The sequence below is a fragment of the Notamacropus eugenii genome, chromosome 5 (genome assembly GCF_028372415.1).
Source record: "Notamacropus eugenii isolate mMacEug1 chromosome 5, mMacEug1.pri_v2, whole genome shotgun sequence".
Taxonomy (NCBI): Eukaryota; Metazoa; Chordata; class Mammalia; order Diprotodontia; family Macropodidae; genus Notamacropus; species Notamacropus eugenii.
In genome coordinates, this window is record NC_092876.1 from 28,839,717 (window position 1) to 28,865,390 (window position 25,674).

General features: G+C 53.3%; 3 protein-coding genes across 15 annotated transcripts in view; 1 reads left to right on the forward strand and 2 right to left on the reverse strand.

Annotated features, from left to right (window-relative positions):
• The window catches only part of STRN4 (striatin 4), a 16,043-nt gene extending 12,591 nt beyond the window's left edge, over positions 1–3,452 (reverse strand). The window contains exon 1 of one of the 2 annotated variants that reach the window (XM_072608075.1): positions 3,174–3,452. In XM_072608075.1, coding sequence (XP_072464176.1) covers positions 3,174–3,452 — 279 coding nt within the window. Of the gene's footprint in view, positions 1–2,770; positions 2,921–3,173 lie in introns of those variants that run through there. The other variant, XM_072608077.1, reaches the window with a different exon arrangement.
• Positions 3,045–9,167, forward strand: FKRP (fukutin related protein). Of its 11 annotated transcripts, none has more exons than XM_072608091.1 (4): positions 3,045–3,074; positions 4,966–5,016; positions 5,186–5,315; positions 6,870–9,167. In XM_072608091.1, exon 4 carries the CDS (start codon positions 6,911–6,913, stop codon positions 8,405–8,407), a length of 1,497 nt encoding a protein of 498 aa, XP_072464192.1. In that variant the 5' UTR covers positions 3,045–3,074; positions 4,966–5,016; positions 5,186–5,315; positions 6,870–6,910; the 3' UTR covers positions 8,408–9,167. The 11 variants fall into 11 exon arrangements, with proteins under 11 accessions (XP_072464192.1, XP_072464193.1, XP_072464184.1 ...); XM_072608092.1 differs by having other exon boundaries at positions 4,969–5,016; XM_072608090.1 differs by lacking the exon at positions 3,045–3,074 and adding an exon at positions 3,703–4,711.
• Positions 8,853–17,011, reverse strand: SLC1A5 (solute carrier family 1 member 5). 2 transcript variants are annotated; one of them, XM_072608079.1, is made up of 8 exons: positions 16,163–17,011; positions 13,085–13,127; positions 12,941–12,988; positions 11,241–11,407; positions 10,837–11,070; positions 10,288–10,482; positions 9,860–9,994; positions 8,853–9,685 (listed from the first exon to the last, which is right to left on the reverse strand). In XM_072608079.1, exons 1-8 carry the CDS (start codon positions 16,684–16,686, stop codon positions 9,445–9,447), a joined length of 1,587 nt encoding a protein of 528 aa, XP_072464180.1. In that variant the 5' UTR covers positions 16,687–17,011; the 3' UTR covers positions 8,853–9,444. The 2 variants fall into 2 exon arrangements, with proteins under 2 accessions (XP_072464180.1, XP_072464181.1); XM_072608080.1 differs by lacking the exon at positions 16,163–17,011 and adding an exon at positions 13,519–14,537.
• Between the last annotated feature and the right edge of the window lie 8,663 nt (positions 17,012–25,674).

The window sequence follows — 25,674 nt, forward strand, 5'->3', positions numbered from 1 at the left end:
CCCCTCAACCCCCTTGGGGGCATACATGTGCCCTCACACCTTCTCTCTACGAGGGCCCAGTTTTCCAGAACTCATCCCCACACTCCCACCCACCCAGTCAGAGCTGAGAAATCTCTCCCACTTCTCTTCCTGCTGTTCATCTCTCCTTCCTGTTTGAGAGACAACCAGCTGGTTAGTGACTAAGCAAGGCTGGCTCTTATCAGGAGCAGGGTGAATGAAGCCCTGGATGTCTTCATTCACAATGAAATCCAGTCATCCCACCACCACCCTCCTCATCTCATGGGCCTCCCCAGCACCCCAGAAGGGATGGTCTTCTTTCTTCCCTCTTTCCTTCTGACTCAAAATCGTTTTTCCTCCAAAATGCACTTCCACCAACCCTTCTGTATGAAGCTGCCCCTCCAAAAACGACCCTGTGTTTATCCCACATGTATTTTATTTACACTTACATATGTGTATCTCCTTTAGGACAGGACTTTCATTTTTCCCCCTTTGGATTCTTAGTGCCTGGCGCATAGAAGGTTCTTAATATTTGTTTATTTATTGATCCACATTTAGTAGAAAGGAGAAATACATTCAGAGATCAACTGGATGTTCCTAGTCACAAAGCTAGTGAGTGCTAGATTGGGGATTTGAATACTGAACACAGGTCCCTGGACTCCCTAGTCCAGGGCTCTTGCCCCATCACTTTGTCTTTTGAATGCCAACACATTCTCCCTCCTTGGAGATCCCAGCTGTTCTAGCCAGCAGTACATTTCCCATCCATTTGGTCTGAGGTCCCTGAGGCCCAGGAAACACCTAGAAGGGGCACATCATTCCCATGCCTCCACCTTTACTCATGTGACAGATGCTATGCCCACCCCCAACCCACACACCCTTAAGACTGGCCCTCAGCCCAACTGTCATGGGATGCCTCTGAGAACTAGAAGAACCCAGGTGACAGGCAGAATGGCCTCAGCCAGAGGAAGCCTTGGGTTCAAATTCTGCCTCTGATATGTCAGACCATCTAGGACCATGTGGGCAAGTCATGCCCCCTCCCACTCTCCATCAGCCCTCTCAAATTATAAATTGCAGAGGAGATGGTGGCACTGGCAGTTTTCTCCTCTGGGAGCTCCCTGTCCCAGTGAAATCCCAGGTCCATTCCCTGGCCCTGTCAGTGAATGAGACCGCCAGCACCTTTTGCTCTGCCCCATTCCTTCCTCCTCAACTTCCCTTGGACACCCCTTGGTGAAGAACAAAGAGGAACAGGCTCCAGCCCCAGCTCTGCCCTGGCCTTTCCAGGGGAGTCCAGAGTCCTCTGTGACCAGACCACCCAGCAGCCCCTAACAGGGCCCTCTAGCAGAACCAGGGGGTAGCTGGCTTCCCCACCAAGTGCAGATGAAAAGGAGTCAGGAGAAGCTGCTCCAGGCAGGCACCCTGCAAACAGCAGGAAGCAACAGCAAAGACCCAATGAAGCCCATGAACAGTAGACCCAGGGCATGGGGGAATGGCCCCATGTGCTCCAACTGTATGACATGAATAAAAGTGCATGACAATCATCTTGAATGGGCACAAGAAGGTGAAATCTGTTCAGGAGCCTGTACATAATGGAGATAGAACATTTTTCTCTGGGGAAAAAAAGTCACCTAAAATGGTTAAACCGTCTACACAACTGTTGGGGCTTAAATAAAAAGCAGCAGCATTTCTATGGCTCTTTCTGGCTGACAAAGCACTTCACATATATGATTCCAGCGATTCGGGGGAGGGAGGCAGGGGCTCTTATTCCAATTTTACAGATGAGGACACTGAGGCAGAGAGCAGTCTTGTCCAGGGTCGAACAGCCAGTGAGTGTCAGAGGCCTGATATGTATTCTGCTATGCCACCCCCAGTCTTTGCCCTGCTCCCCAATTCTTTGGGGTTTCTTGTGCCCACTCTGCCTCCTGCTCATCAAAGGCAGGGGCTGCTTCACCTGTCTTCCCTTCCCTCTCAGCCAAGCCCGGAGGCTGCAGGAAGCAGGCACCCAAGCGCTGCCTGGACAAGCACATCCCTTCTGCATGCTGGGGCCCCCACTCGCCTCGCTTCCAATGGCCTCAGTCTTTGCCTCTGGGGGCCCCATATCCTGAGGCTCCACTAAGTCTCTCATTCTCAAATTCCCACCAGACACATAAGCTCATAGCTGTATTGCTGGGACTTCAGACTGTCGAGTTCAACCCCTCCACTTAAAGATAAGGAAACTGAGGCCCAGGAGGGTGAAATGATTTGTCCAGGGTCACAAAAACGAGCCCCAACTTGATCCCAGATCTAACACTCTTCTCCCACACCAGGGGGCCAATGAGCCCACAACAGACTGCTTTACAAATACTGCTAGTCCTGGGGTCCTGCCCTCCTCCCTGCAGCCACTGCCCAAGTCGCCCTTCCCCACATTTAACCCTCTGATTTTCGTTCTGGGGCGGTGACCACAACGCCCCTCATTCCCAGGCCACCTCTTCCCCTATGCCAGGGGTCCTACATCAACCAATACCTCCCACCTATGTTGCGGGGGGCGCAGCGGGTGTGGGAAATCAGGACCCCCACTGAAAATTCAGGGCACCAGGGGGGCTGCTGGAGGAAGAAGGGTCACGGCTGGGATCTTCTGAGAATGTTCCCTCGACCCCCAAGAGTCAGAAACAACTAGAGGGGGCGCAGCTGCCGAGAGGCCGAGCGAGGGCTCCCCTTCCACAGCCCTCCCCGGGATCTCCCCTAACCCGTACGGGGTGGGGTGAGTGGAAGCCGTCTCAGGGCCGGGGTCTCTTACCCTCCTCCGCCCGGGGCCGCCCCCCAAGCGCCTCCTCCGGGCAAGGGGGTCACTCCGCCCCTCCCGCGGCGGGGGGCGGGGGTCTTCTTTGTCCCCCTTCTCTCCCCGGCGGGAGCAGGAGCCGAGGTCGCCCATGGGGGTTCTCTGTCCCCCTCCCCTCCCGTGCCGTGCCCTCCTCGGCAGGAGCCCGAGCCCGGGCGGGGGGGTCGCTCCCCGCTCCCCCTCCCCTCCCTGCTCCCCGCTCCCTCCCGCGGGGGGGGGCGGCGGCCATTGCTCTCCAAGATGGCGGCGGCGGCGGCGGCGGGTGAGGGGCCCGCGGGCCGGGGCAGCGGCGGGGGGCGGGCCGGGCCGGGCCGGGGGCGGGTCCTGGCGCGGCGGGGGGCGGGGGGCGGCGGCGGCTCACCTGCAGCTCGGCCCGCTCGGCCTCCCAGCGCGCCTTCTCCGCCTCGAAGCGCGCCCACTCGTGCTGGATGAAGTGCAGGATGCCGGGCAGGCTCAGCGGCTCGGGGCCCGCCCCGGGGCTGCCCCCGCCGGCCCCGCCCCCGCCGCCGCCGCCGCCCTTGGCGGGGCCGGGGGCCGGCGGGCGGCAGGCGGGGGCGGTCGCGGCGGCGGCGGCGGCGGCTGCGGCGGCGGCGGCGGCGGCGGCGGCGGCGGCGGCGGGGGCCGCTCGCTCCTCCATCATGGAGGCCGGCGGCTGGAGCGCGCGCGCGCCCTCGCGGGCCGCCGCCTGCCCCGCGCGCCTCCCTCGCGGACGGCGGTTGTCCGCGCGCACGCGCGCTCGAGCCCGAGGGGAGGGGCGGGGGGGGAGGGGAGGAGGAGCCTCGCGCAGCTGTCGCCGCGCGCCCGCACGCGCACGCGCGCTGTCACCTCCCCGAGGGAGGCGCGCGGGGCGGCGGCCGCGCGCCGGGGGGGGGGGGGCGGCGGCCGCGCGCCGGGAAGGCTGCCCTTGGTCCTAGCCCTTTGACACCCCTCCCCTCTCCGCCCTGCGGAGCGCCCCAACCAGACTCGGGCTCCTGGCTCCGCCCCTCGCTCCAGTTACTGTAGCAACCGACCGGCCTGGCCGCATCCTTCCCCTCCCAGCCTCCAATCCGAGACGCCTCCTGGCCCGCCGGTTACCACGGCAACTGGCCCAGCTCTCCACGCCCCCCTCCCATCCAGCCCCTCCTTAGGCCCCTTCCTCCCCATCCCTACGGGGTTGCCAAGCAACGGGCACCAGTCTGCACCCTGTCTCCCGCCCCCCCAGCCCCACTGGTTGCTATGGGAGCACCGCCCCTGCACCCCCGCTGTCCCGGAGACTCCAAGCCGCCAATCCCGGATCTCTTTCCCCCCGTGGGTTACCATAGCAATCCTGCCGGTCTAGGCGACCCTCCCCAGCAACCCCCAGCCGATCCCGGCCCCTCCCCCGCCGGCTGGTCGCCATGGCAACACTTACCTGCTTCCCCCGGGCCAGGATCGGTGGCGGCAGTAACCCTTGTCCCTCCCCCCAATTCCCATAGGCCAGTTGCCATGGCAGCTACCATAGAGCTGTTGCTATAGTCACCCTAATCTGTCCCTTCCCAGCATCTGCTTAGTCCACCCCGGGCTGTGTGGGTTGCTATGGCATCCGGGCCTAGTACCACACCTAGACCCCGGTGTGCGAATGCCCAGGGAAAGAGAGGGTGATGGCCGTGATCCCTCCCCCCTCCCCAGGCGGGGAGGAGAGTAGGAGGGGGGTCCTAAGGAGGAATCGTGGTTGCTGTGGGCCGTCCTTCTCAGTCTGTTCAGGGCGTCCAGACCCGTCCCGGGATGGGATGCTGCGCTTGGGGAGAGCTGCGAGCTTTGCAGCGGGGAGCAGGGAGGCAGGTTGCTGCGGTTACTGGACATCAGGCTGCCTCCTTTTCATTCACCCCTTTCCTAAATCCAGACGGATGCAGACAGGGAAGGAGTTCCAAGTTACCAAAGGTTACTCCACCCCTTTTAAGGAGAGGCCAAGTCATTCCCTTCCCCCTTCACTGTCCCTCCTTGAAAAAGGCAGACGACCAGCCCTGCCTCTTTGGAGGGGACAGCTCTGCCTTGCACTGGGGTATACCATGTAAACCTGAGGAGGGGGAGATGTCGATGCTGGGCAGCCATGCTATTGGGTGAGATGCCCATTTCCTGAAAGGGGTCCCAAAGCCACATCTAATTCAGCCTTTTTCCCCTCCCTAAACCCTCAGCAGGAAAAGCAATCAGCCTTGGGGATTTCTATACACCACTCTCCTAAAAAGGTAAGCTCTAGGGCCCCCTACCTGGGGGGCTTTGAGACTGCCTGCTGGGCTAGACTAGAAACTGGCATGGATGGGGACCTGGAGTGGATTACTTCCCTTCCACCCAGATGCCCACGCTCATTTTCTCAGAATCCTAGACCATCAGAGAACCAGAATATCCCTTTTGCAGATGGGGAAACTGAGGCCCAGAGAAAGGGACTTTTCATAAGGGCACGAAGGAAGTCAGGGTCAGAGCTAGGATTGCAACCAGGGCCTTGGAGATGACGTCTAATATCCCTTCTCAATCCAGCAGTATACTGGTACAGTAGTTATCTGTGTCTGTCTTGTCTCCCCTCCTAGACTGAACTTCCAGAGAGGATTGGGACTATGCCTCACCCCTCTTGAGGTTCTTCCTGCCACCCCACCTCACGCCCCTGCACCCAGTCCAGGGCCTGGGTCCTAATTGGGGCAAACCTTTCCAATCTGTTCACAGAAGGGAGGCTGCTTCCCACTGCCCTTGCACCTTTGCCCAGAATCCTTCCCTTCCTATGCCTCAGTCTCATCAAGAAAATGATAGGGTTGGATTCATTGATCATAGGATGCTATCATTAGGGCCAGAGGAGACCTCCAAACCCAGCATCCCTCCTGGGAGGCCAGAGGAGTACTACGGGTTAGCAGTGAGATTTGAACTCAGACCATGTAGTCAGTGAGCTTGCCACCATACTGTGCTGCATCCTTTTAGAAGGCCTCTTAACACCAATGTCCCATAACTAGCAAGGATTGATAGATTCTGGAATTCTGGAAAGGAGGTTGTTTGTTTTGGTTAGGGTTTTCTTTGGGGGGGGGGTTAGAAGAAAGGCAGAAGTGGAAAGCTTCCTTGAGCTTGCTTAGCCTGCTAGGACTAGTCTGGGCTCTGTTGGAGAGGAGATGGGGCTCTGAGAACAGAGCCCAGGTGCCAACAATAGTCCAGACCCTCCTCTAGGTTCAGGTATTTATGGAGTACTTTCTGCCCATTGAATCAGATCCAGTGCAGACAAAAGTCGGATGGAACAGCAGCTCAAGCTTCCATGATGTTTTAAGGGTTACTTAAACTTCTGAGCACTTCTGAGCTAAGCCATTTCCTTTCAGTAGTCCTAGGTGGAAACAGAGTCCAGACCTTGGACTGGTCCCTGCCCCTGAGGCTTAGGGGTGGGCACTGACCCCAGGAACCTCAGCCCCAGAGCCTCAGACCAGGGAGGCCCCATGGCTTCCTTGAGGGGAGCCTGAGGCTCTCCCAGAACAGGGACAGAGAAAGGGAGAAGCAGTCAGTGTGGGTGGAGGCTCAGGGTTGCCACCCTACCCCACAGATAGGCAGACTGAAGTCCTAGCATGTGTGTGTGTGTGTCTCCCACCCACAGCAATGACATAGGTCCCGGGCCCTCTGCCCTCTGAGGGTCCAGGCTGAGCCCGGGGGACAGGAGAGGGCCTAGAGAGGGATCACCCTCACCAAGGCACAAGGCTTGGGATTGGTTAAGCAGAAAATGCCCAAGCTGTTTACCACTAGGGACAGAAGGAAGTGTCAGGTAGAACAGGGAGCAGGTATAGCAGTGCTGAATTTGAAGGCAGATCATGTGGTTTTGTTGCCTGTAGAGCCAGGAGCTACTCATAATCACCCTCTCAAGCCTCAGTTTCCTCCTCTGTGAATTGAGGGGTTTGGGCTAAGTGAGCTCCAAGGTCTTGCCAGCTCTCAGTCTTAGGAAGTGGGAGGGTGGAAGTCTGTTGAGGGGGGCTGTACATTGTGGAGAAGGGAGGGAGGGAGAGGAGGAGGAGGGGATGTTTGGGAATGTAAACCTCAGTGCTTCCCTGCCTTGCCTCCACCTCTCAAACCCACACAGGCTGCCAGGATCCTGGGGCTAGCCCCACTTCCAAAAGCCAGATGCGTCTTACACGATGCCAGGTCGCGCTGGCGGCCGCAATTACCCTCAACCTCCTTGTCTTCTTCTATGTGTCGCGGCTGCAGCAGCAGCGCCGGCGGGGGAGCCGGGCAGCCAGGCCCCCCCGACTCCCCCACTCTTCCCCAGACCCTCGGGTCACTGTGCTCATCCGGGAATTTGAAGCCTTTGACAATGCTGTGCCCGAGGTGGTGGCCTCCTTCCTGCACCACGACCCCACCCAACCTATCGTAGTGGCAGCTGATACTCTCCCCTACCCGCCCCTAGCCCTGCCTGCCATTCCCAATGTCCGGCTGGCCCTGCTTCAGCCTTCCCTCGATCGGCCAGCTGCTGCTTCCCAGCCTGAGACTTATGTGGACACGGAGTTTGTGGCCCTAGTGCCTGATGGGACGAGGGCAGAGTCCCCCGGGCAGCTCCAGCGCATGGCAGATGAGCTGAAAAACACCCATGCCCGACTGGTGGCTGCACCTGTGGCAACAGCAAATCCCCCGCACTGCCTGGCACTGGAAGTGAATCTGCGCGAATGGACAGCCAGTTACGGCCCAGCCCCAGACCCCCCCTTCTGTGATGCCCTGGATGGAGAGGTTGTGGTGGTGGTCAGGACGCGAGATCTCTTCAACCTCTCCCTGCCCCTCGCCCGGCCCATGAGCACCAGCCTCTTCCTTCAGACGTCTGTCCGAGGCTGGTCTGTTCGCCTCCTAGACCTGCCCTTTGCCCCTGCCCGGCAGCCTCCCTTGGCTACAGCCCATGCCCGCTGGAAGGCCGAGAAGGAAGGCCGTGCCCGGCGTGATGCACTCCTGCGGGCTCTGGGCATGCGACTGGTCAGCTGGGAGGGCGGGAGGCAGGAGTGGTTTGGCTGTGGCAAGGAGACAGCCAGGTGCTTTGACACCGTGGTGGGCGACACCCCTTCCTACCTCTATGAGGGCCGCTGGACGCCCCCCTGCTGCCTGCAGGCCCTTCGCGAGACTGCACGGCACGTCATCGGCGTCCTCGAGGCTGCCCGGGTCCGCTACTGGCTGGAAGGGGGGAGCCTGCTGGGAGCAGTGCGGCACGGCGACATCATCCCATGGGACTATGATGTCGACCTTGGCATCTACCTCGAGGACGTGGCCAACTGTGAACAGCTGCGTGGGGCTGAGGTTGGCTCAGTGGTGGACGAGCGAGGTTTCGTGTGGGAAAAGGCCGTGGAGGGAGACTTCTTCCGGGTCCAGTACAGTGAGACCAACCACCTCCATGTGGACCTGTGGCCCTTCTACCCCCGGAATGGCATCATGACCAAGGATACATGGCTTGACCACCGCCAGGATGTGGAGTTCCCGGAGCACTTCCTCCACCCACTGGTACCGCTTCAGTTTGCAGGCTTCTTGGCCCAAGCCCCCAACAACTACCGCCGCTTCTTGGAGCTCAAGTTCGGGCCTGGTGCCATTGAGAACCCAGAGTACCCCAACCCAGCTCTCAAGAGCCTCGCAGGCAGCGGGTGACATGCTGGGCGGTTGGTGGCTACTCTGCACCAGGAGCCATCTCTCCCAAGAGAGGAACAGACCAGCTCTCAGTCCTGCATGGAGAAGATCGAGGCTGTCCAGGAATGCGCGGGGAGGAGGGGGGTCGTGGGGGGGGGGTCACAGGGAGGGGTACTCCGCAAGGGTAGCAATAAAAGACCCCCTGCTACTGGGCTGGCCCAGACTGTCTGCTGTGTGGTTCACAAATCCCAATGACCACTAGGTGGCACTCTCCCCCAACTCCTGGGGCAGTGGGGAAGAGGGGGGACCATGTGGTCCTGGAGGTCAGCTCAGGCCTTCAGAATCCTACTCCTTCCCACCCCATACCATGAGTCCTTGGTCTTCCCTCTTTCCTATCCTCCAGCTCCATAGGGCCCAAAGGGCTCAGTCCTCTGACAGGTGTCAAGATAGCACACGAGCCCAGAAATGGTTAGACACACATTTATTGCCTTGGACCAGAACCCTCCCCAACCTAACTAGACAACAGGCTGGGGGCCAGAGTTCTGCTCCCCTCCCCCCAGCTCTCAGATGCTGCTGTCACTCTGGCTCTGATGACCCGAGAGCAGGGGCCAGAACAGTGTGTCCTGAGGATGGGGCACAGGAGGAGAACACGCACACTTGGCCTGAAAAGGGTGTGGAGGTAGGTGGAAGAAGACACCAAGAACTTTGGTCAGCACGGGGAGCCGAATTGTCCAGCTCGGGGTCCCCAGGCAGCAAAAAAGAAGCTAGGAGTAAGTGCCCATTTGTCAGCCCAACGCTTTCTCTGGACCCTAGAAGCTACCTCCAGAATGCAACCAGTCAGGGTCCCAAAGGGGACATCCCCCCCAAGGAGTTTGGGGGAGATAGGCCATGGGTTTGAACTGACCCTCCCCATCAGCAGCAAACTGTTTATGTAGCCCAGAAAAGCAGGGCTACTGCACCTGGGCCACTGGAGTGTGGGAAAGGAACCCCATTCCAAAAAATATTGTCTCTACATCTTTCTGGAGCCCCATCTTGGGGTAGAGCTAGGGGCCCCAGCTCTACATGACTGACTCCTTCTCATAGCTGTGTGCATCCCCAGCAGGGCCACCAAACTTGACTGTCTTGAGAATGAGGGGGTCAGCCTCAGGGGACAGTGGAACCACAGAGTCATCATCTTTGACCTCTGCCAGCTCAGGCTCCAGACTCCCCAGAGCCACCTCATTGTGGTCCACATAGCACTGAAGCAGGCCAGCTCCAAAGGCATCCCCTTCCACATTTATGATGGTGCAGAAACGGTCCCTAAGAATGGGGTGGAGGGGAGAGAAAAGAGGAGGAGGGATGAGAGCCAGCAGAAGGCTGGGTTAGGCCCCCCATAGCTCTCTCCCACCAAATCAGGAACACTTGCCCCAACCATGTAATCCACTCAGCCTGAGAGTCTTGGGGGTAGGATAAAGAGGAGCGCAGAGTACTCACACTAGCCAATCCACAGCCAGAATGAAGGAGATGTCTTTGGTGGGCAAACTGATAGCTTCCAGGATGATGGCCAGGGTCAGTACACCCCCTGCAGGAATACCAGCTGCACCTACACTCGAAGCTGTGGCTGTGATACTGCCAAAGGGAATGAGTTCATAGGTCAGGGAGAACCCCTTGCCCCAACTTGTCCCAGGTCTAACTCCCCCATCCCATCTGCCCCAAGCCTCCAGGGTCTCCCTCACCTCTTTGCCTCTCCTGCCTCCATTCTGAATCATTCCAGTATATCTCAATTTGCCCTGATCCACAGTGGCTCCACATACCAGATTCTCTTTGTCTTGATCACCCTGCCCATGTGCCCTCAGCCATCCTCTGCACCCCCCAAGCCCCACCCCCATGCTAGTGCCCAGCCTCCCAATGTCCCTGCTCACAGGATCGTGATGACTTGGATGAATTTGAGGGGCACATTGTTTAACTGGGCGATGAAGACAGCAGCCACACACTGGAAGAGGGCAGCACCATCCATGTTCACAGTAGCTCCAATGGGAAGGATGAACCGGCTGATGTGCTTGGACACACCGTTTTTCTCCTCTACACACTCCATCATCAAGGGGAGCGTTGCTGAGCTGGAGATGATAAAGGATACCAGGGTGGAGAGGGGGAAGCTTGGAGTAGAATTGGGTCAGATTGGGTCAGTGCAATCTGACCCAATTCTACTCCAAGCTTCCCCCTCTATCCCCAATTCATGGAATTCACTAGAAGATGGGTCCAGGCCAATCCATTTTAGGAAGGGGATGACTAAGGCCTGAAAAGATGTGACCCACCCAAGTTCAGGTGAGATGCTAGATACCATGCTGTGAAAAACTGAAAGGGAAGATTCAGGGCTCAAGGGAAGAGGCTCTGGGGTATGAGTGGCATCAGTGGCTAGACAGTCTGAGACCATTTCCGTTCACACGGAGGCAGCTCCCTGGGCACAGTACCTGGAGGAGGTCCCAAAGGCCGTGGCCAAGGCGGGTACAATTCCCCACAGGAAGCGGTAAGGATTTTTTCGAGTGATGACAAAGTAGATGAGTGGCAGCACCAGCAGCCCATGGATGATATGTCCCAGGATACAGCAGCAGACATATTTGCCCAGACTGGCAAAGAGTTGGCCCACGTCTTCCATCTCCACAATCTTACCCGCGATCAGAAACATAATACCCACAGGAGCATACCTGCGGCAAGGGATCAGAGGCCTCTGCTTTGGCCTTTCACCTTCTTCTCATCTACCTGCCCACTAAGCCTCAGGACAGCTCCACCCCCACCCCCCCTCACCCCCACCCCTGAGCCAGCTCCCCAGAGGAGGGTCCGTGTCTCCAGAAGGCCCCATTTCCTGGGGACCTACCACATGATCCAGGACACCATCATCATTGTGGCCTCATTGAAAGAGTTGAAAAAGCGGATGAGCAGCTCCCCTTCAGCCCCCATCTTACGGAGGGCCACCCCAAGCACCATGGCAAACACCACCAGCCCCAGAATGTTCATCCCCTCCACTTCCCTCCCAATGGGTTCCTAGGACAGGAAGGAGACATTTGTCAGGGGAAGTCAAGATAAAACAAAGAGGTGTGTTAAGTGCCTGCTGTGTGCAGAACGCTGTCAGGAGAGGGCAAAAGTTCAAATAACAGCTTATATCTGTAAATTGCTTTATGGAAATGATTTCATTGCATCCTCAAAACAGCCCTATGAGGAAGATGCCATTATCATTCCCATATTACAGATAAAGAAACTGAGTCTTAGAGAAGTTTAGTAATTTGCCTGGGGTCACAGATCTAGTGTCTAGGAAAGCATTCAAATCCAAGTTTTTCTTCAAGTCCATCCTCCTAGAACCCACGATCCAGTGTGCACCACAGGATAACTCCATTAGAGAGAGAAAACAAAGTTCCACAAGGGGAAATCTAAGAAGCCTCCCTGGAGAAAGTGATATATTCTAGCTGCATTTTGAAGGATGGATGGAAATTTTCACGGGATGAAATTTACAATTTCAGTGTAAGGAACAGCAACTCTGGAATCAGAAGACATGGGCTGAAATCCCACTCTGGACTCTCACTACCTGCGTGACCTTAGATAAATCACTCACATTCCTGAGTCCCAATAGCCTTATCCACAAAATGAGGGCTTGAGCTAAATGCGTCCCTAGGCAGCTCTATATCCCCATCTTGGGAATAGGCCAAGAGAAACAGAAAATGCATTGGGGGAAAAGTTCGGGCAAAGGAAGGAGCCTGAGGCCAGAGCAGAGACTAGTCCAGTTTGGCTACAGGGAAGCAATGGGAAATAATGCTGGACTGCAGAGCATCTTGAATGCCCCAGGTGGAAGGGCTGAACTTGACTGGGTTGGCAGTAGAGAGTGGCTGGATCAGATCCATGTAACAAGAGATTATGCTAGCTCAGGTCAAAGGAGGGATTAAAGATGAGAGGTTGCACAGGCTGCCCATGGGAGCATGGACAGAAGGCATCTTAGAGAAAGGATAGAAGGGACTAGGAACACCACCCTTCCCTGGAGGGAGAGAGCTGCCTTAACAAATGCTTGTGGAAGTGACTTAGCCCAGATCTGGGATGGTCATGGCTCAGCAGGCACCCATGGCCCCCTGCTGCCTCCACCATCCCTGCTGACTGCTCTGCCCTTCCTGCCTCCTGCCATTACAATTCCAAGGGTCAGAAAAGAAGCCACTTGGTTCTTTTCCAGTAACTCCCCTCCAAACAACCCTTTTCTCAATTGCCTTGCTCCGCTCTCCTCACAATTACTGGGAAGCTCAGTCCAGGGCTTACTGGACAAGAAAAAAAGTTAAAACAACTGGAAACGTTAGCCAAAGGGTACAGAGGAGGGCAAGAGGGAAGAAGGAGGTGGGGGTTGGGGGAGGAGAGAGAGAGAGGGAGAAGAGGGAGGAGAGAGAGACAGAGGGAGAAGAGAGGGAAGAAGGAGAGAAGGGAGTAACAGGGAGAGAGAGAAGGAAGGAGGGAGAGGGAGAATGAAAGAGAGGGAGGAGAAAGGAAGGAGGAGAGATCCTGCCCCTGCAGTACCACCGCCGCCCCCCCCCCCCCCATTACCTTCACTGTGGTCATATTGGTCTCAATCAGCTCATACTCGGTGGAATACTGAAATAAAAGGAATTAGGGAGAAAAGAAAGTTTATTTCCTGAAGTCCACTTGGGGCCCTCCTTCCCTCCTATTCCCTCAACCCTTAAGACTTACAGATCGGAAGGCTGCTGACACCAGGTTATCAGGAAAGATATTCCTATAAAAACACAAGACACCATTAAATACTTGATGAAGCAAAAGGAGAAATCCTTCCCCTGCACCCTGAGCCTGGTATCCTCCTGCCCAGTCACCCAGCTGTGGGGTGGGGTAGGGGCCTGGCCCCACTCTGGTTCCTGGGGGACTGAACCACTACCACCAGAGGAAGGCAGGTGGGAAGGGCCCAGGGAAAGACCTGTTAGAGGCTGTGGCATTCAGAATCATGCTCTGCATGGGCTTCAGCATCAGAGGCAGCAAAGAAAAAGGGAGAGTTCATCTGTTTCAATGTCTGGGGGGGGGGAAGGAGGAAGGTGGAGAAGGGGAGAATCTAGGACAATGGGGTTCTGAGCGCTCTTCTCCCAAACCTTTCCAGTTCCCAGGAGGTCCCTTACAGCTCAAGAGATGTGGCCATTCATTTAAGGGGAGGAAAGGCCTTTCTCTGAGATAGAGTCAGAGAGGCCTCCTCAGCCCTCCCCACCAGCTGGCAAACTGAACACCCTGGCGTCACTGTACAGCAAAGTAGGTGGGCCTGTGGTTACTGAGTGTGAGAGACTGGTAGGGAAGAGGGACATGGCCCAAGCAAGACACTAGATTGCAAATCGGAGGAGCCTCTGATGTTCCCTGTGTACCTTCTACCTGCTGCCTCCCCTCCACTGGGCCTCAGGGAGCTCATCCAGAGGAGAGGGCCCCTCCTGCAAACTGGTGATTAGCTATAACCTGGCTGGAAAGGGAGGAACCTAATTCAGCCCTAGGCAAAGGCCACACCCTGGGGACTTGAGAATGTGTCATCTGCAAACACAGTTTTCATGGCTCATGGTAATATCCCCACCCCACACTCAAGTCTATGGGAGGAAAACCACCCTTCTTCCAGGAGACACACTCCAAACATATGCCTTTTGCACAGACTTGTGTTCCTATAACTCAACAGAGACAGTCACAGAACAGCTACATATGGGAGGAAAAAAGAACCCTTCACCGTGACCTGCTCTGACACATGGGTTAGGCCAGATACACAGGCTGGGGGAAAAAAAACAAGCGCCCTTTCACCCTGTGGGTCATCCTCCTCTCTCTCAAGCACCTGCTCTTCAACTGATGGTCCCTCAGGCAGACACTTCACAGGGTGCAAATGTTAATAGCCCCAGGGGAATTTTGTTCCTTCCTGGGGTGGCTGGGAGATTTGGAAAAGCAAAAGGGGTATGGGAGAGATGAGTGGATGTTTGTGTGTGTGAGTATGTGTAAGTGATTGAGTTCACTGGAGGGACTGAGTGTGTGTGTAAGAGTGAGAGTGAGAGAGTGAGAGAGAGAATGAATGTGTATGTGCTAAGTCCCTAAGCAAGGAAAAAGTGCTCACCCTGCCAGATGCTATGAGCCCGGCTATTAAATCTCTGTCTCTCTAGTGTATGTATGGAGTAAAAAAGGGTATTAGCCAATGGCCAGTGAGTGTGAAAATTGGGCCTTGGATCACCTGGCCCGGGAGGAAAGGGTGTCAATTCCAGAGGTGGGGGCTCACTTCACAGCCTGAATTCACTTTGCTTCTTCAACAGGTCAAGGCTTATCAGAGGATTGCAAGAGGTTTCCTTGGTTTCTCCAGGGTTATTTCCCCATCCTGCCACGAGATAGGAGGGGGAAAAGGAGGAAGCAACCTACCCAATCTGCCCTTCCCACTGACGCCAGACGGTGCAAAGTAAACACAGCCCCAGAGAAATCAGGGCCCATCCCTAATCCCAAAAGTTCAAGAGCAGAGGAAGGAAAGGGGAGAAGCTTTTATATTGCTAAGTATTTAACAAATATTATGTCATTTGATCCTCACAACAAAAGCAGCAAAGCAGGTGTTTTCATCATGCTAAAGACACAGGATGCAGATGAGGTTAAGTGACTTGCCCAGGATCACACAACTAGGAAGTGCCTGAGGTGGGATTTCCTGCCTCCAAGTCCAGCAGTCTATCAGCTGCACCACACAGCTGAGAGAAACACCAACGGAAAGATGGAGCTGCACTTGGGAAACAAAAGTCCCAGCTCGGTGGGAGCATCATGGCCCGAGGAAAAGTTACTAGGACTGTGACTTCATCTCTCAGATGGGGGATTGGAAAGCTGTTTCTACCCTTCCTCTTCCTCCTCCTGTCACTGAGGAGTGCACTTACTGCCAACAAGAGACCTTTTCTCCCTCAGCTAGGGATGAGGAGATAGGGGGGCCCCCCATGCCAGGTGGCCAGCCCAGGTTGGTCCCTGCTCAGCCAATGGCTGACAGTCCTAGGGCAGCCCTTCGATGGAACCTCAGCCTCCTTCTGTCGAAATGAGCCGAGCAGAACAGAGGCGTGGAGGTGCAAGGCAGAGAGGGGACCCCTCGAGATAGCTCTTCATTTCACAGCGGAACTGAGGCACAGAGAGGTTAAGTGAATTGCTCATGATCTCAGATCGTTCCAATCAAACATTCCATTTCCCTAAACAGAAATACTGAATCATCAGCCTGGGGGCGGTGGAAGGGACAAATCTGGACACAGCTGTCCACTTAGAATCCCAGATCCTCGGACAGGAATGGGCATGGCTTTTCAGATGGAAGCTGGGGAGGGGGAGGGCAGTCAGTCGGGCGGGTCCCTCGAAGTTGAATTAGCCGGGAGTCGAGTGACACGTTTACCAGCCCCCCCCAGAAGTGGGTTAAAAACAAAAGCTTCTGCCTCCCCAAAGGCATCAGAAAAGACCTACAGAGGAGGAAAGCATCGGTGGGCGTGGGACGGGAATGGAAAAGAGTGGCCCGGGCTATCCCTGGGATATGGAGCTGGGAGCGCAGTCCGGTCCATCCGTCCACCGATGGCGGGGAGGGGTTGGGGGGAGAGGGAAAGCACTAAGTTTTGCTGGCCTCCCCGAGGCCAAACTTCCCGGCCTGAGGTCCACCGCCTCCCTTCGCCCTCCAGATGGCGTGAGGGGGAGGAGGCGGCCAGCTCACCCAGCGGCCTGATGCGGGGGGAGAGGGACCCCACATCCGGGCACCACGTGGCAAAGAGCCGCACCACATGGAGCCCTGGGCGGGCCAGGTACCTGAAGAGGTCCAGGAAGGAGTCGAGCACCTCCTTGGTCGGGGGCAGCTGCGCGCCCTGCTCCTCCAGGGCCTTTGTGCCCACGCCCGGGCGCAGCGCGAAGGCCAGCCCGACGCCCAGCGCCGAGGCCAGGAGCGTGGTCAGCAGGAAGAAGAGCAGCGCCCAGCCGCCCATGCGGCCGAGCGAGGCCGGGTCCAGGCTGGCCGCGCCGCTCACCAGGCTGCACACCACGAGCGGCAGGATGATGAGGCGCAGCAGGCGCAGCAGCAGCTCCCCGGGGAAGGCGAAGGCCGTCTGCTGCGCCCGGCTCAGCGGCGGCGCCCAGCGCGCCACGGCCAAGCCCACGGCCGCTCCGGCCGCCACTCCGGCCAAGGTCAGCAGCACCAGCAGGTTGGCGCGCAGGCAAGAGCGCACCCTCCTCGCCCGCCCGCCCCCGCCGCCGCCGGGGGGCTCCGCGCTGGGCCCCGCCGCCGGGCCGTTGGCCACGCCCCGCTTCGGGCTGCCGGGGGCCCGCTCGGCCACCATCTCTGCCCCTGGCGCCGAGTCCCGAGAGCTGGAGTCCGCGGAGTCCTGACAGCTGAGTCTTCGGGCTGCCTCGGCCGTCAGCTCAGCCCCGCGGCCCCTCGGGCTCCTTCTCCGGGGTCGGCGCCTCTCGCCTCCGGAGGGGCCGCGAGGCCAAAGCGCCGGCTCCTTCTGCCGCCTTCCTGCGGTCCGCTAGCCCAGCGAGGGGCCCTTGGGCGCCCTGTGATCGGCGGCCGCTGGGTTCCCGGGGCGAGGATGCCGTCGGGCAGGGGAGCGGGAGCCGGCGAGCAGCGTGCCAGTGAGCCCGGTCAGCGGAAGCCAGCGGATTAAACGAGGAATACGAGACCGCGCCAGCCCCGCCCCCAGCCCCGCCCAGCCCCTACTCGATCGGGCGGGGCCCGGAGCTCGGGGGCTATGATTGGTCGGGGAGCGCTCGGCGCCCGCCCACTTTGCTCTCAGTCCCCAGTCTCTTCTTCGGGTATGGGGGCGGAGGAAGAAGGGGAGGAAAACAATGCTCGGGGCGGGGCTTCTGGGGGCTCGGCCGGGGAGATACAGGAGCTAGAACAGGAGCCTTTCCCGCCAGAAGCGCCACCTGATCCATAACGGCCCCCAACGGCTCCCCAGGCCAAGGATGCTGCCCACCTGCACCCGTGGAACCCACAAAACTGGAGGAGGGGCCAAGGGGAGCCACTGGAGACTCTAGGGAAAGGGACTTCGGGGAGTCGGGAGGAATGCTGGGGAGAGCAGACTTGGGGAGCCCGGACGGATGCTGGGGAGGGGGACATTAGGGAGCCGGGAGGGATGCTGGGGAGAGCAGACTTGGGGAGCCCGGACGGATGCTGGGGAGGGGGACATTAGGGAGCCGGAAGAAATGCTGGGGAAGGGAACGTTAGGGAGCCGGGAGGGATGCTGGGGAGAGGGAGCTGAGGCAACCTTGAGGGCTGGGGAGGGGAAGACTCCCGAAACCCCGCCGAGGGTGAAGGGGGACTGATTCCCTCCACGCTGGATGGCGAGAAGAGCTGGTCCTGTGGTTTTAGGCAAGTCGCTTGATCCTTCTGAGCCTCGATCACTCCACAAGCATTCATTAAGCGCTTCCCTTGCGACAGGCCCTGAGCTAAGTACTGGAGAGACGAGAAAAGGCAAACGCAATTCCTGCCCTTTTTTCTTTTTTAAATAAATTGAGTCGATTTTTCTTGCTTTTACAGATCACTTCCTTTTTTCCCCTGTATCTCTCCTCTTCCCCTCCAAAAAAGCCATCCCATATAACTAGGAATTTTTTAAAAAGAAAAAATCTGCACAACAGTTGAATACCATAAAACTTGTAAACACAAAAATGTGTGTAATCATTCCACCCTAGTGGCCACGCCTACCCACGCTTCTGCCAAGGAATGGGGGAGGCGTCTTTTTATCTCCCCTTTGAGGTTCTGCTTGTTCTTTGTGATTTGGGGACATAAATGTGCTCTTGTCTCTTGGTACCTCCACTTGCTTCATTCATTTAAGTCTTTTCATAATCCCAGGTATCCATTTTTTAAAAATTTCTTGCTGAACAATAATGTTCCATTATATAAAGTTACCACAATTGGTTCAGCCATTCCCCAGTCTGTGGGAATCATCTTTGTTTCCAGGTCTTTGCTATCACCCAAAGGGCTGCTATAAATATTTTGGTGCCTGTGGGAACATGCTTATTATCAATTATTCCTGGGATATATATCTTGTTGTGTTTGTCCTTTGTTCTCCAAGAGGACCATGACATCAAGATGATATGACTTGCAGTTGACTTTGATTTGAGTGAGGGAGAGCTGTGCAGGTCACCGTCTCACCTTCTCCTTCACAGCCATCTGAGTCCAGTGGCCAGATACCCATCAGGAGGACTGGATATGGCCCACGTTGCAATGGGAGACCTTGGCCATTTTAGGCTAAGGTCTTACCAGATTCTCACTTTGAGTGAGATACACCCATTCAATGAATAGGCATCTTTAGGCAGTTATTCCAGGGATAGCCCCTTTAGTAAAAAATAAAAAATCAAACTGGGAGGGAAGGACCCTCAGGGTTCCTGGGTAAAAGAGAAATCCCTGGGATATATGCTTAATAGTGGAACCTCTAGAGCAAAGGGTTTGGACATTTTAGTCAATTTATTTGCCTTATTCAAAAATACTTTGCAAAATGGTTATACTAGTATCCACAGCTCCACCAATAGTGTATCAGTGTGCCTATCTTTTCACAACCCTTTCAACACTGACTTTGTCATCTTTCCCATTTTGCTGTGTGGAAGGTAAAACCTCAGAACTGCAATCGGAATCAGACATTAAGCACCTACTATGTGCTGGCTAGACCCAGTATTAATCGCTAAGGATACAAAGAAAGATGGTCCTTGCCTTCAAGGAATTTATAATCTAATGGGACAAGAGACATAAAAAGCTCAGGGGGTGGAGTTGTGGAGAGGACAGTATCCAGCCTATGAGTGGAGAGAATGATGAAGTGCTACAGCCAGGATAAGAAATGATTCAGTTTAGTAACAGTTACATAGGTGATTGACCTTGCCTGACTATGAGGTGCAGGAAATCATGAGGTCCAGGAAAGTAGCAGGATGGGAAATGACAAGGATTCTTTTGATTTTTTAGACAACCTCTTTTAGTGATCTGGAGCATTCTTTTATATGATGGCTAATAGTTTGCAATTCTTTTGAGAACCATTTGTCCTTATCTTTTCATCACTTATCGATTGGAGCAGGGATTTTGGTCTTATTTTGGTCTTTTGTTAATTGTCTCTTGGATATTGAATCCTTATCTGAGAAATATGATATGAATTTTTTTCCCATTCAGTGGCTTTCCTTCTTATCTTAGATGCATTGATTTTGTTTGTGCAGAAGATTTTCTATTTCATATAACCAAAATTAACTATTTTATCTCTTGTAATTGCCTCTATAGCTTGTTTGATTAAGAATACTTCTACCTCTACCTGTGAAAGGAATATGACTTCTCTTCCCATTTTTTTGGTGGTATGACCTCTAATATTCAAATTGAGGCCCTCACATTCTATAAGGGGAGTCAACATGTAAATAACTAGGTAACTATAAGATGTAAGGGAATATAAGGCAATCTGAAGGGAAGGCATTAGCAGCTGGGGGAGGGAGGGGCCGGGGGAGACCAGGAATGGTTTCCTGGGATAGTTTTCTCATCTTTAAAATGGTGATTAACAATTGCATACGCCTGATGAGATTGTTATAAAGATCCAATCTGAATGTGTGGAAAGGTCTTTGCAGTGCTTACAGCTGTTACCCATTAGAAAACAAAAAAACCTGTATCTCCTAGAACATAATCAGGATAACATAACAGGGCTTTTTAAGAGTTTACAATCAACCAAACGAAGGAAATCCCTCAGACTCCCAGAGGTATTCAATCTAGGTTGATTTCTAAGCCTGGGAGCCTCCCGGGAGCTACCCCAGAAAGGTCCTGAGCAGGAATGACCTCCAGGTCCACCATACCCAGGGAGGATATGCAGGTGCAGATGTATGGGATATAAATACTCCAAGTTTGCTTTCCTCTCTTCTCTCTATTCTAAACCAACCCCCTGAAGTTTTCCCCTAGCATCTTCCTGAAGGTCTCTGGCTTCATCCCAGCTCTCAGTTCTCCCTTCACTCTTACCCCTCCAGGTTCCCAGAGCAAACTCAGTAGTCTCCAAGCCCCAGGAGGGCTAGGGACTTGGATATGCTTTCTTTGTGTGCCTAGACAGTAAGCACTTAATAAGTGGGTGTTGATCGATTTGTATTCCAGCCATTTCATGGTTGTTGTTGGGTTATTTTTTTTCAGTCATGTCCAACTCTTCATGACCCCATTTGGGGTTATCTTGGCAGAGACACCAGAGTGGTTTGTCATTTCCTTCTTCTACCTCTTAGCTCATTTTTTTTTTTTTATATTTTTGGCCCTGAACTATGATTTCCTTTCTAAACCTCCAGAGGTACCAGGGTACCTGGGAGGTTATTATTTCTTCAAGTCATACACTTTGTATCTGGAGGACCTGAGCCTAAAAGGCATCTTGAATCCAAGGCTGACTCTCTCCACCCCTGGAGCCAGCTCAGACTGGCTGTAGCTAGTTGGGCTCAGTTTATTGTTCACTTGATTTCTAGCCTTAAGAAATAAAACACATTAAACTGAAAAGTGTGTCCAGTGTACATTTTTTTCCCCTGGAGAGACAGTTGTCAAACACCAGTGTATCCCTGGATCTGGGGAGCACTCCCCACCCCGCCCCTCATCTTTCCAGTGCCCTTTTGTGGTTTGTCTTCCATCACTAGAACATAAACTAACAAAACTGTCTTTCTTTTTGCCTGCATTTGTATCCCTAGTGTAGACTGCCACATACTAAGAGCTCAATATTTCAAAGCTTGTTGCTTCCCTCCCTTTCTCCCAGCTGATTGATCACCCCAACTTTTTTTCTTCGAATGACATCTTCCCCAATTATATGTAAAAACATTTGGCGTTTTTTTTTTTTAAGTTTTGAGGTCCAAATTCTCTCCTTCTCTTCCCCCCCACCCCGAGATGACAAGCAATTTTATTTAGGTTATACATGTGCAATCAAGCAAAACATATTTCCATATTAATCATGTGGTCACCTCATCTCTTAAAAGATACCAAAATCTGGGTTCTCAAGCCCAGTGAGCAGCCACTGTACTCCATCTCCCATCTCCAAGTCTTTGCCCTGGCTGTCACCAGACATGGCATTCACTCCCTCCTCACTTTAATCTCCCGGAATCTGTGATTACCTTGAGTCTCAGCTCAAGCACCACCTTCTACATTTCCTGATCCCCTGATGGCCTCCCTACAAAAACCACCTTGGATTCATTTCCTCTGTACTCTGGGGACCCTTCTGTGTATACAAGTCATCTGCTCCTTATTCTGTAAATTCTGTGTCCTTCTGCTTAGGACAACACCTGGTGCATAGTAGGTGATTAAGAAATGTTTGTTGACTGACTGACTGCTGGGAGGATTGGGGCTTGTTCCCTCCCCCTACCAAGGGTGGTGTCCTTGGGCACAAGTCCTTGTCTACAGCCTCAGACCAGGAGATCTCTGAGGTCAAGGCTGAATGCCCAGGGGAAAAAGGGGCACACTACCTTCCTAGACTTCCCCTCCTTCAAGAAGGTCCCACACAGCTCTTTCCCCCTCCACTTTGTCTTTGTCCTAGGGGCAGAACATGACAGATGCTAGAGATTTAATATGGAAGCCAAGAAGGGTAGGTTATGATACTTGGACTCTGGTCATAAGGCAGAGATTTAGAGCAGTGACTCAGGCTGTACAATCAATTCAGCTGCCTCCTTTGACTGAAGAGGAACCGGAAGCCCCTGCTGGGTCACATAGTCTGTCAACCAGCATGTATTAAGGCCTATCACGTGCTACACACTGAAGATACAAGAAAATTTAAAAATTCACATTGTAATGGGGGAGACCGCATGCAAATCACTCTGTACGGATAACATAAATACAGAATAAATCAGGGAGAATCTTAGAGGGAAGGAACTAAGCTTAAGGAGGATGAAGGAAGCCTTCTTATAGAAGGTGGGATGTTAGCCGAGACTTGAAAGGAACCAAGGAAGCAGGAGGCAGAGAGCAGGAACATGTTCCAGGCCTGGGGAACAGTCCATACCAATGCCTGGAGCTGGGAGATGGAGTATCCTGATAGAGGACTAGCAAGAAAGCCGATGATGTCACTGAATCACAGAATGCTGCACAGATAGTAAGTAAATCCCAGATTGCAATGAAGTCTTCTGATTTTCAGACCTCAGTTAAGTTCCTAACCCTCTCTAGGTCTCAGTTTCCGCATGGTTAAAACTATCAGGTTGGATTCCTAGCTGATGGACTAGACAGTCTCCAAGGGCCCTTCCAGCTGTGACAAAGGTAGCTGGGAGGTGTAGGGGAAAGCATTCAAACCTTACCTGTCACCTGTGCACTTTTCGGCAAATGACATCATTCCTCTGGGCCTCAGTTTCCTCATTTGTAAAATGAGTGGGGTTAGATGGAGCACAGTTCCTTCCAGTTCTAAAGCTATGAACCATTCTTGGTCTCAAAAAAGGCTTTTTTTTTTGTCACACATTATTTCATTTATTCTTTTTTAAAAAATTTTATTTATTTTCAGTGTTCTACAGTCACTACCATATAACTTAGATTTTTCCCCCCCTCCCCCCTTCCTCTCAGAGATGGCATACAATTTTATACAGGTTCTACATAGACATTCCTATTAAATACATTTTCACCATAGTCATGTTGGGTATAAGAATTAAAATGAATAGGAGAAATCATATAACAAACCAAAATGTAATACACACACAAAAAAATTATCTGCTACATTCTGCGATTGAATTCCATGGTTCTTTCTCTGAATGTCGAAGACATTTTGCCTTAAAAGACCACTGGGAATTTTTTTAAGTCCTTGCATTGCAGTGAAGTTCCAAGTCTACCAGAAAAAATTCTCATACACTATGGTCATTGTTGTGCACAAAGTTCTCCTGGTTCTGCTCCTTTCGCTCAGCATCAGATCATATAAGTCTTTCCAGGCCTCTCTGAAGTCTTCCTGTTCATCATTTCTTATAACAAAATAGTTTTCCATTACATTCATATACCATAATTTAATCAGCCATTCCCCAAATGATAGACATCCTCTCGTTTTCCAGTTATTGACCACCACAAAGAGAGCTGCTATAAATATTTTTGTACATGTGGGACCCTTTCCCATTTTTATGATCTCTTGGGGATACAGTCCTAGAAGCACTATTGCTAAGTCAAAGGGTATGCACATTTTTGTAGCCCTTTGGGCATAGTTCCAAATTGCTCTCCAGAATGGGTGGATCAGCTCACAGCTCCACCAACAATGAATTTGTGCTTCAACTCTCCCACATCCTCTCCAACATTTATCATCTTCCTGTTCTGTCATGTTAGCCAATCTGATAGGTGTGATGTGGTATCTCAGAGTTGTTTTGATTTGCATCTCTCTAATCAATAATGATTTAGAGCATTTCGAAAAAGGCTTTTTGAAGGAAGTGGAAACCGACTCTGGAAGGGAGAGAAGGGGCCTTACAAGGTAGAGGTTAGAGGTAACTAGGGAGACCATTTGAGGTATGGGAGACAACAGCCAGTGCCAAAGCAGGACACAACCACAGTGTGGGATAATAAACAGGAAAGTTTGGCTGTAGGTCAGAGTTTGGGAAGGGAAGGGAATCAAACTGTGAAGGGCTTTACATTCCACACTGAGTCAAGTCAACAAGCAATTATTAAGCACCTACTGTGTACAAAGCACTATCGTGCTAAGATACACTTTGGGATACTAAATACAAGAAAGAGGGATAGTCCTGCCCTCAAGGATTTTGATGGGGAAGAGTCTTCTAGGAGAGTCTGAGATTCTGGAGAGCAAACTGAGGCATTTGTACTTCATCCTAGAAGGAATAGGGAGGCATTGAGGATTCCTGGCCAGAGGAAACCACATGATTAGATTGCTTTAGTATCTTAGGAGTCCCAGTTTGGCAGCTATGTGGACCAGAGAAGAGTCTCTCCCTCTTCAGTAATCTAGGGAGCAGCAGGGAGAGTTGGAGCAGAAGAGCAATGATATAATCCTACATGGTGGTAGTGGCCAACGACTCCAGCTGGAGGAAATCCAAGGACAAATCCCCCTGGACTCAATTCACCCAACAATCTCTGGTCTTAACTGGTAAGCAACTGAAATCAAGCCAAGATTCTTAGAATAGCTCTAGCCCAGCCAGGCTGCGCAGCTCCTCCTCTCTCTGGGTCTTCTCTATCCTCCTGGGACTCCTGTTCTAGGGAGACAACCAGGCTTACCTCAGCCTCCTTGACACACAGGTTTTCACCCCAGGACCTGACCTCCACATTTCTGACTGGAAAATCGTGGTGTGGAAAGAGAATAGGATTTTGGACACAGAAAATCTGTACTCCAATCCCTTCTCCACATACTACTATTGCAGTCTTGGCCAAAATCATAATACATCTCAGAGTCTCTGTTTCCTCATTTTTTAAATAAAGGTCATTGATTTAGGGCTGGACAGGACCTTAGAGTTCATGATGTCAGACCCCAAATTAAGGAATGAAAACAACATTTATGAAGTGCTTACTGTGTGCTAGACACCATGAATACAAATGGAAAAGCAGCACAATCCCAGTTCTCAAGGATCTCAAGTTCTAATAGAAGACAACACAAGAAGGTTCCAGCAGTTAGACAGATGGAAATGCCCATGATAACAATGCTTCTTCTTGAATGTTGTTTCCATGGATAGAGCCACATTTGGGGTCAAGATCTTTCTCCTCTGGGTCTTGAGCAGCTTCTGCTGCTTCAGCAAGCTTGGGGAGAGATGGGCTTCAGGAGCCCCTGCAGGGGCAGTTGATGAGGCTCCACAAAGGTTGCTTTCCTGAATGATGGTTATATGTGGGGGGGGGGGGGGGTCCTGCTGGCTGGTGGCAGGGTTAGCGGTCCAGGGTCTAAGATTTGCATGATCATAGGTAGTAGTTGTTGGGCAGATGATGCCGGTGCTGATGGTGATAAGACCCTATCTTACAGGAGGGCTGTTCCTTGGGGCCCTGAAATTCCTAGAGGTTCTTAGATCCCGAGACCTGGGCTGTCCAGCAAAGGAGAAGTAGTAGTGGTTAAGACAGTGGCAGTAGTTTCACCCTCCTGTCTCTCCCTCAGGTTGCTTCAGGTGAGGAACAGAGTTGACTTACCCAGAATCACCCTGAGTCAGATCTTCCAGACTCCAGGTCTGGCACTCCAGTCACTGCTACACTTAGAGCATCTCTAAGGTCCTGTCCAGTTTAGCTCTGAGCTTATGATTCAATAAACTGAGGGTGAGGGGTCATAAAGAAAAATAACCAAGGATATTTAACCCTTTATCAAATCACACCCTTCCTCCAACAAGAATGGGGTCTCTCAAACAACAAAGGTTTGACTGTGCTCAGGCCCAGAGAGGCTTGGAGACCCCCAGTAAATGAGGCATTACAG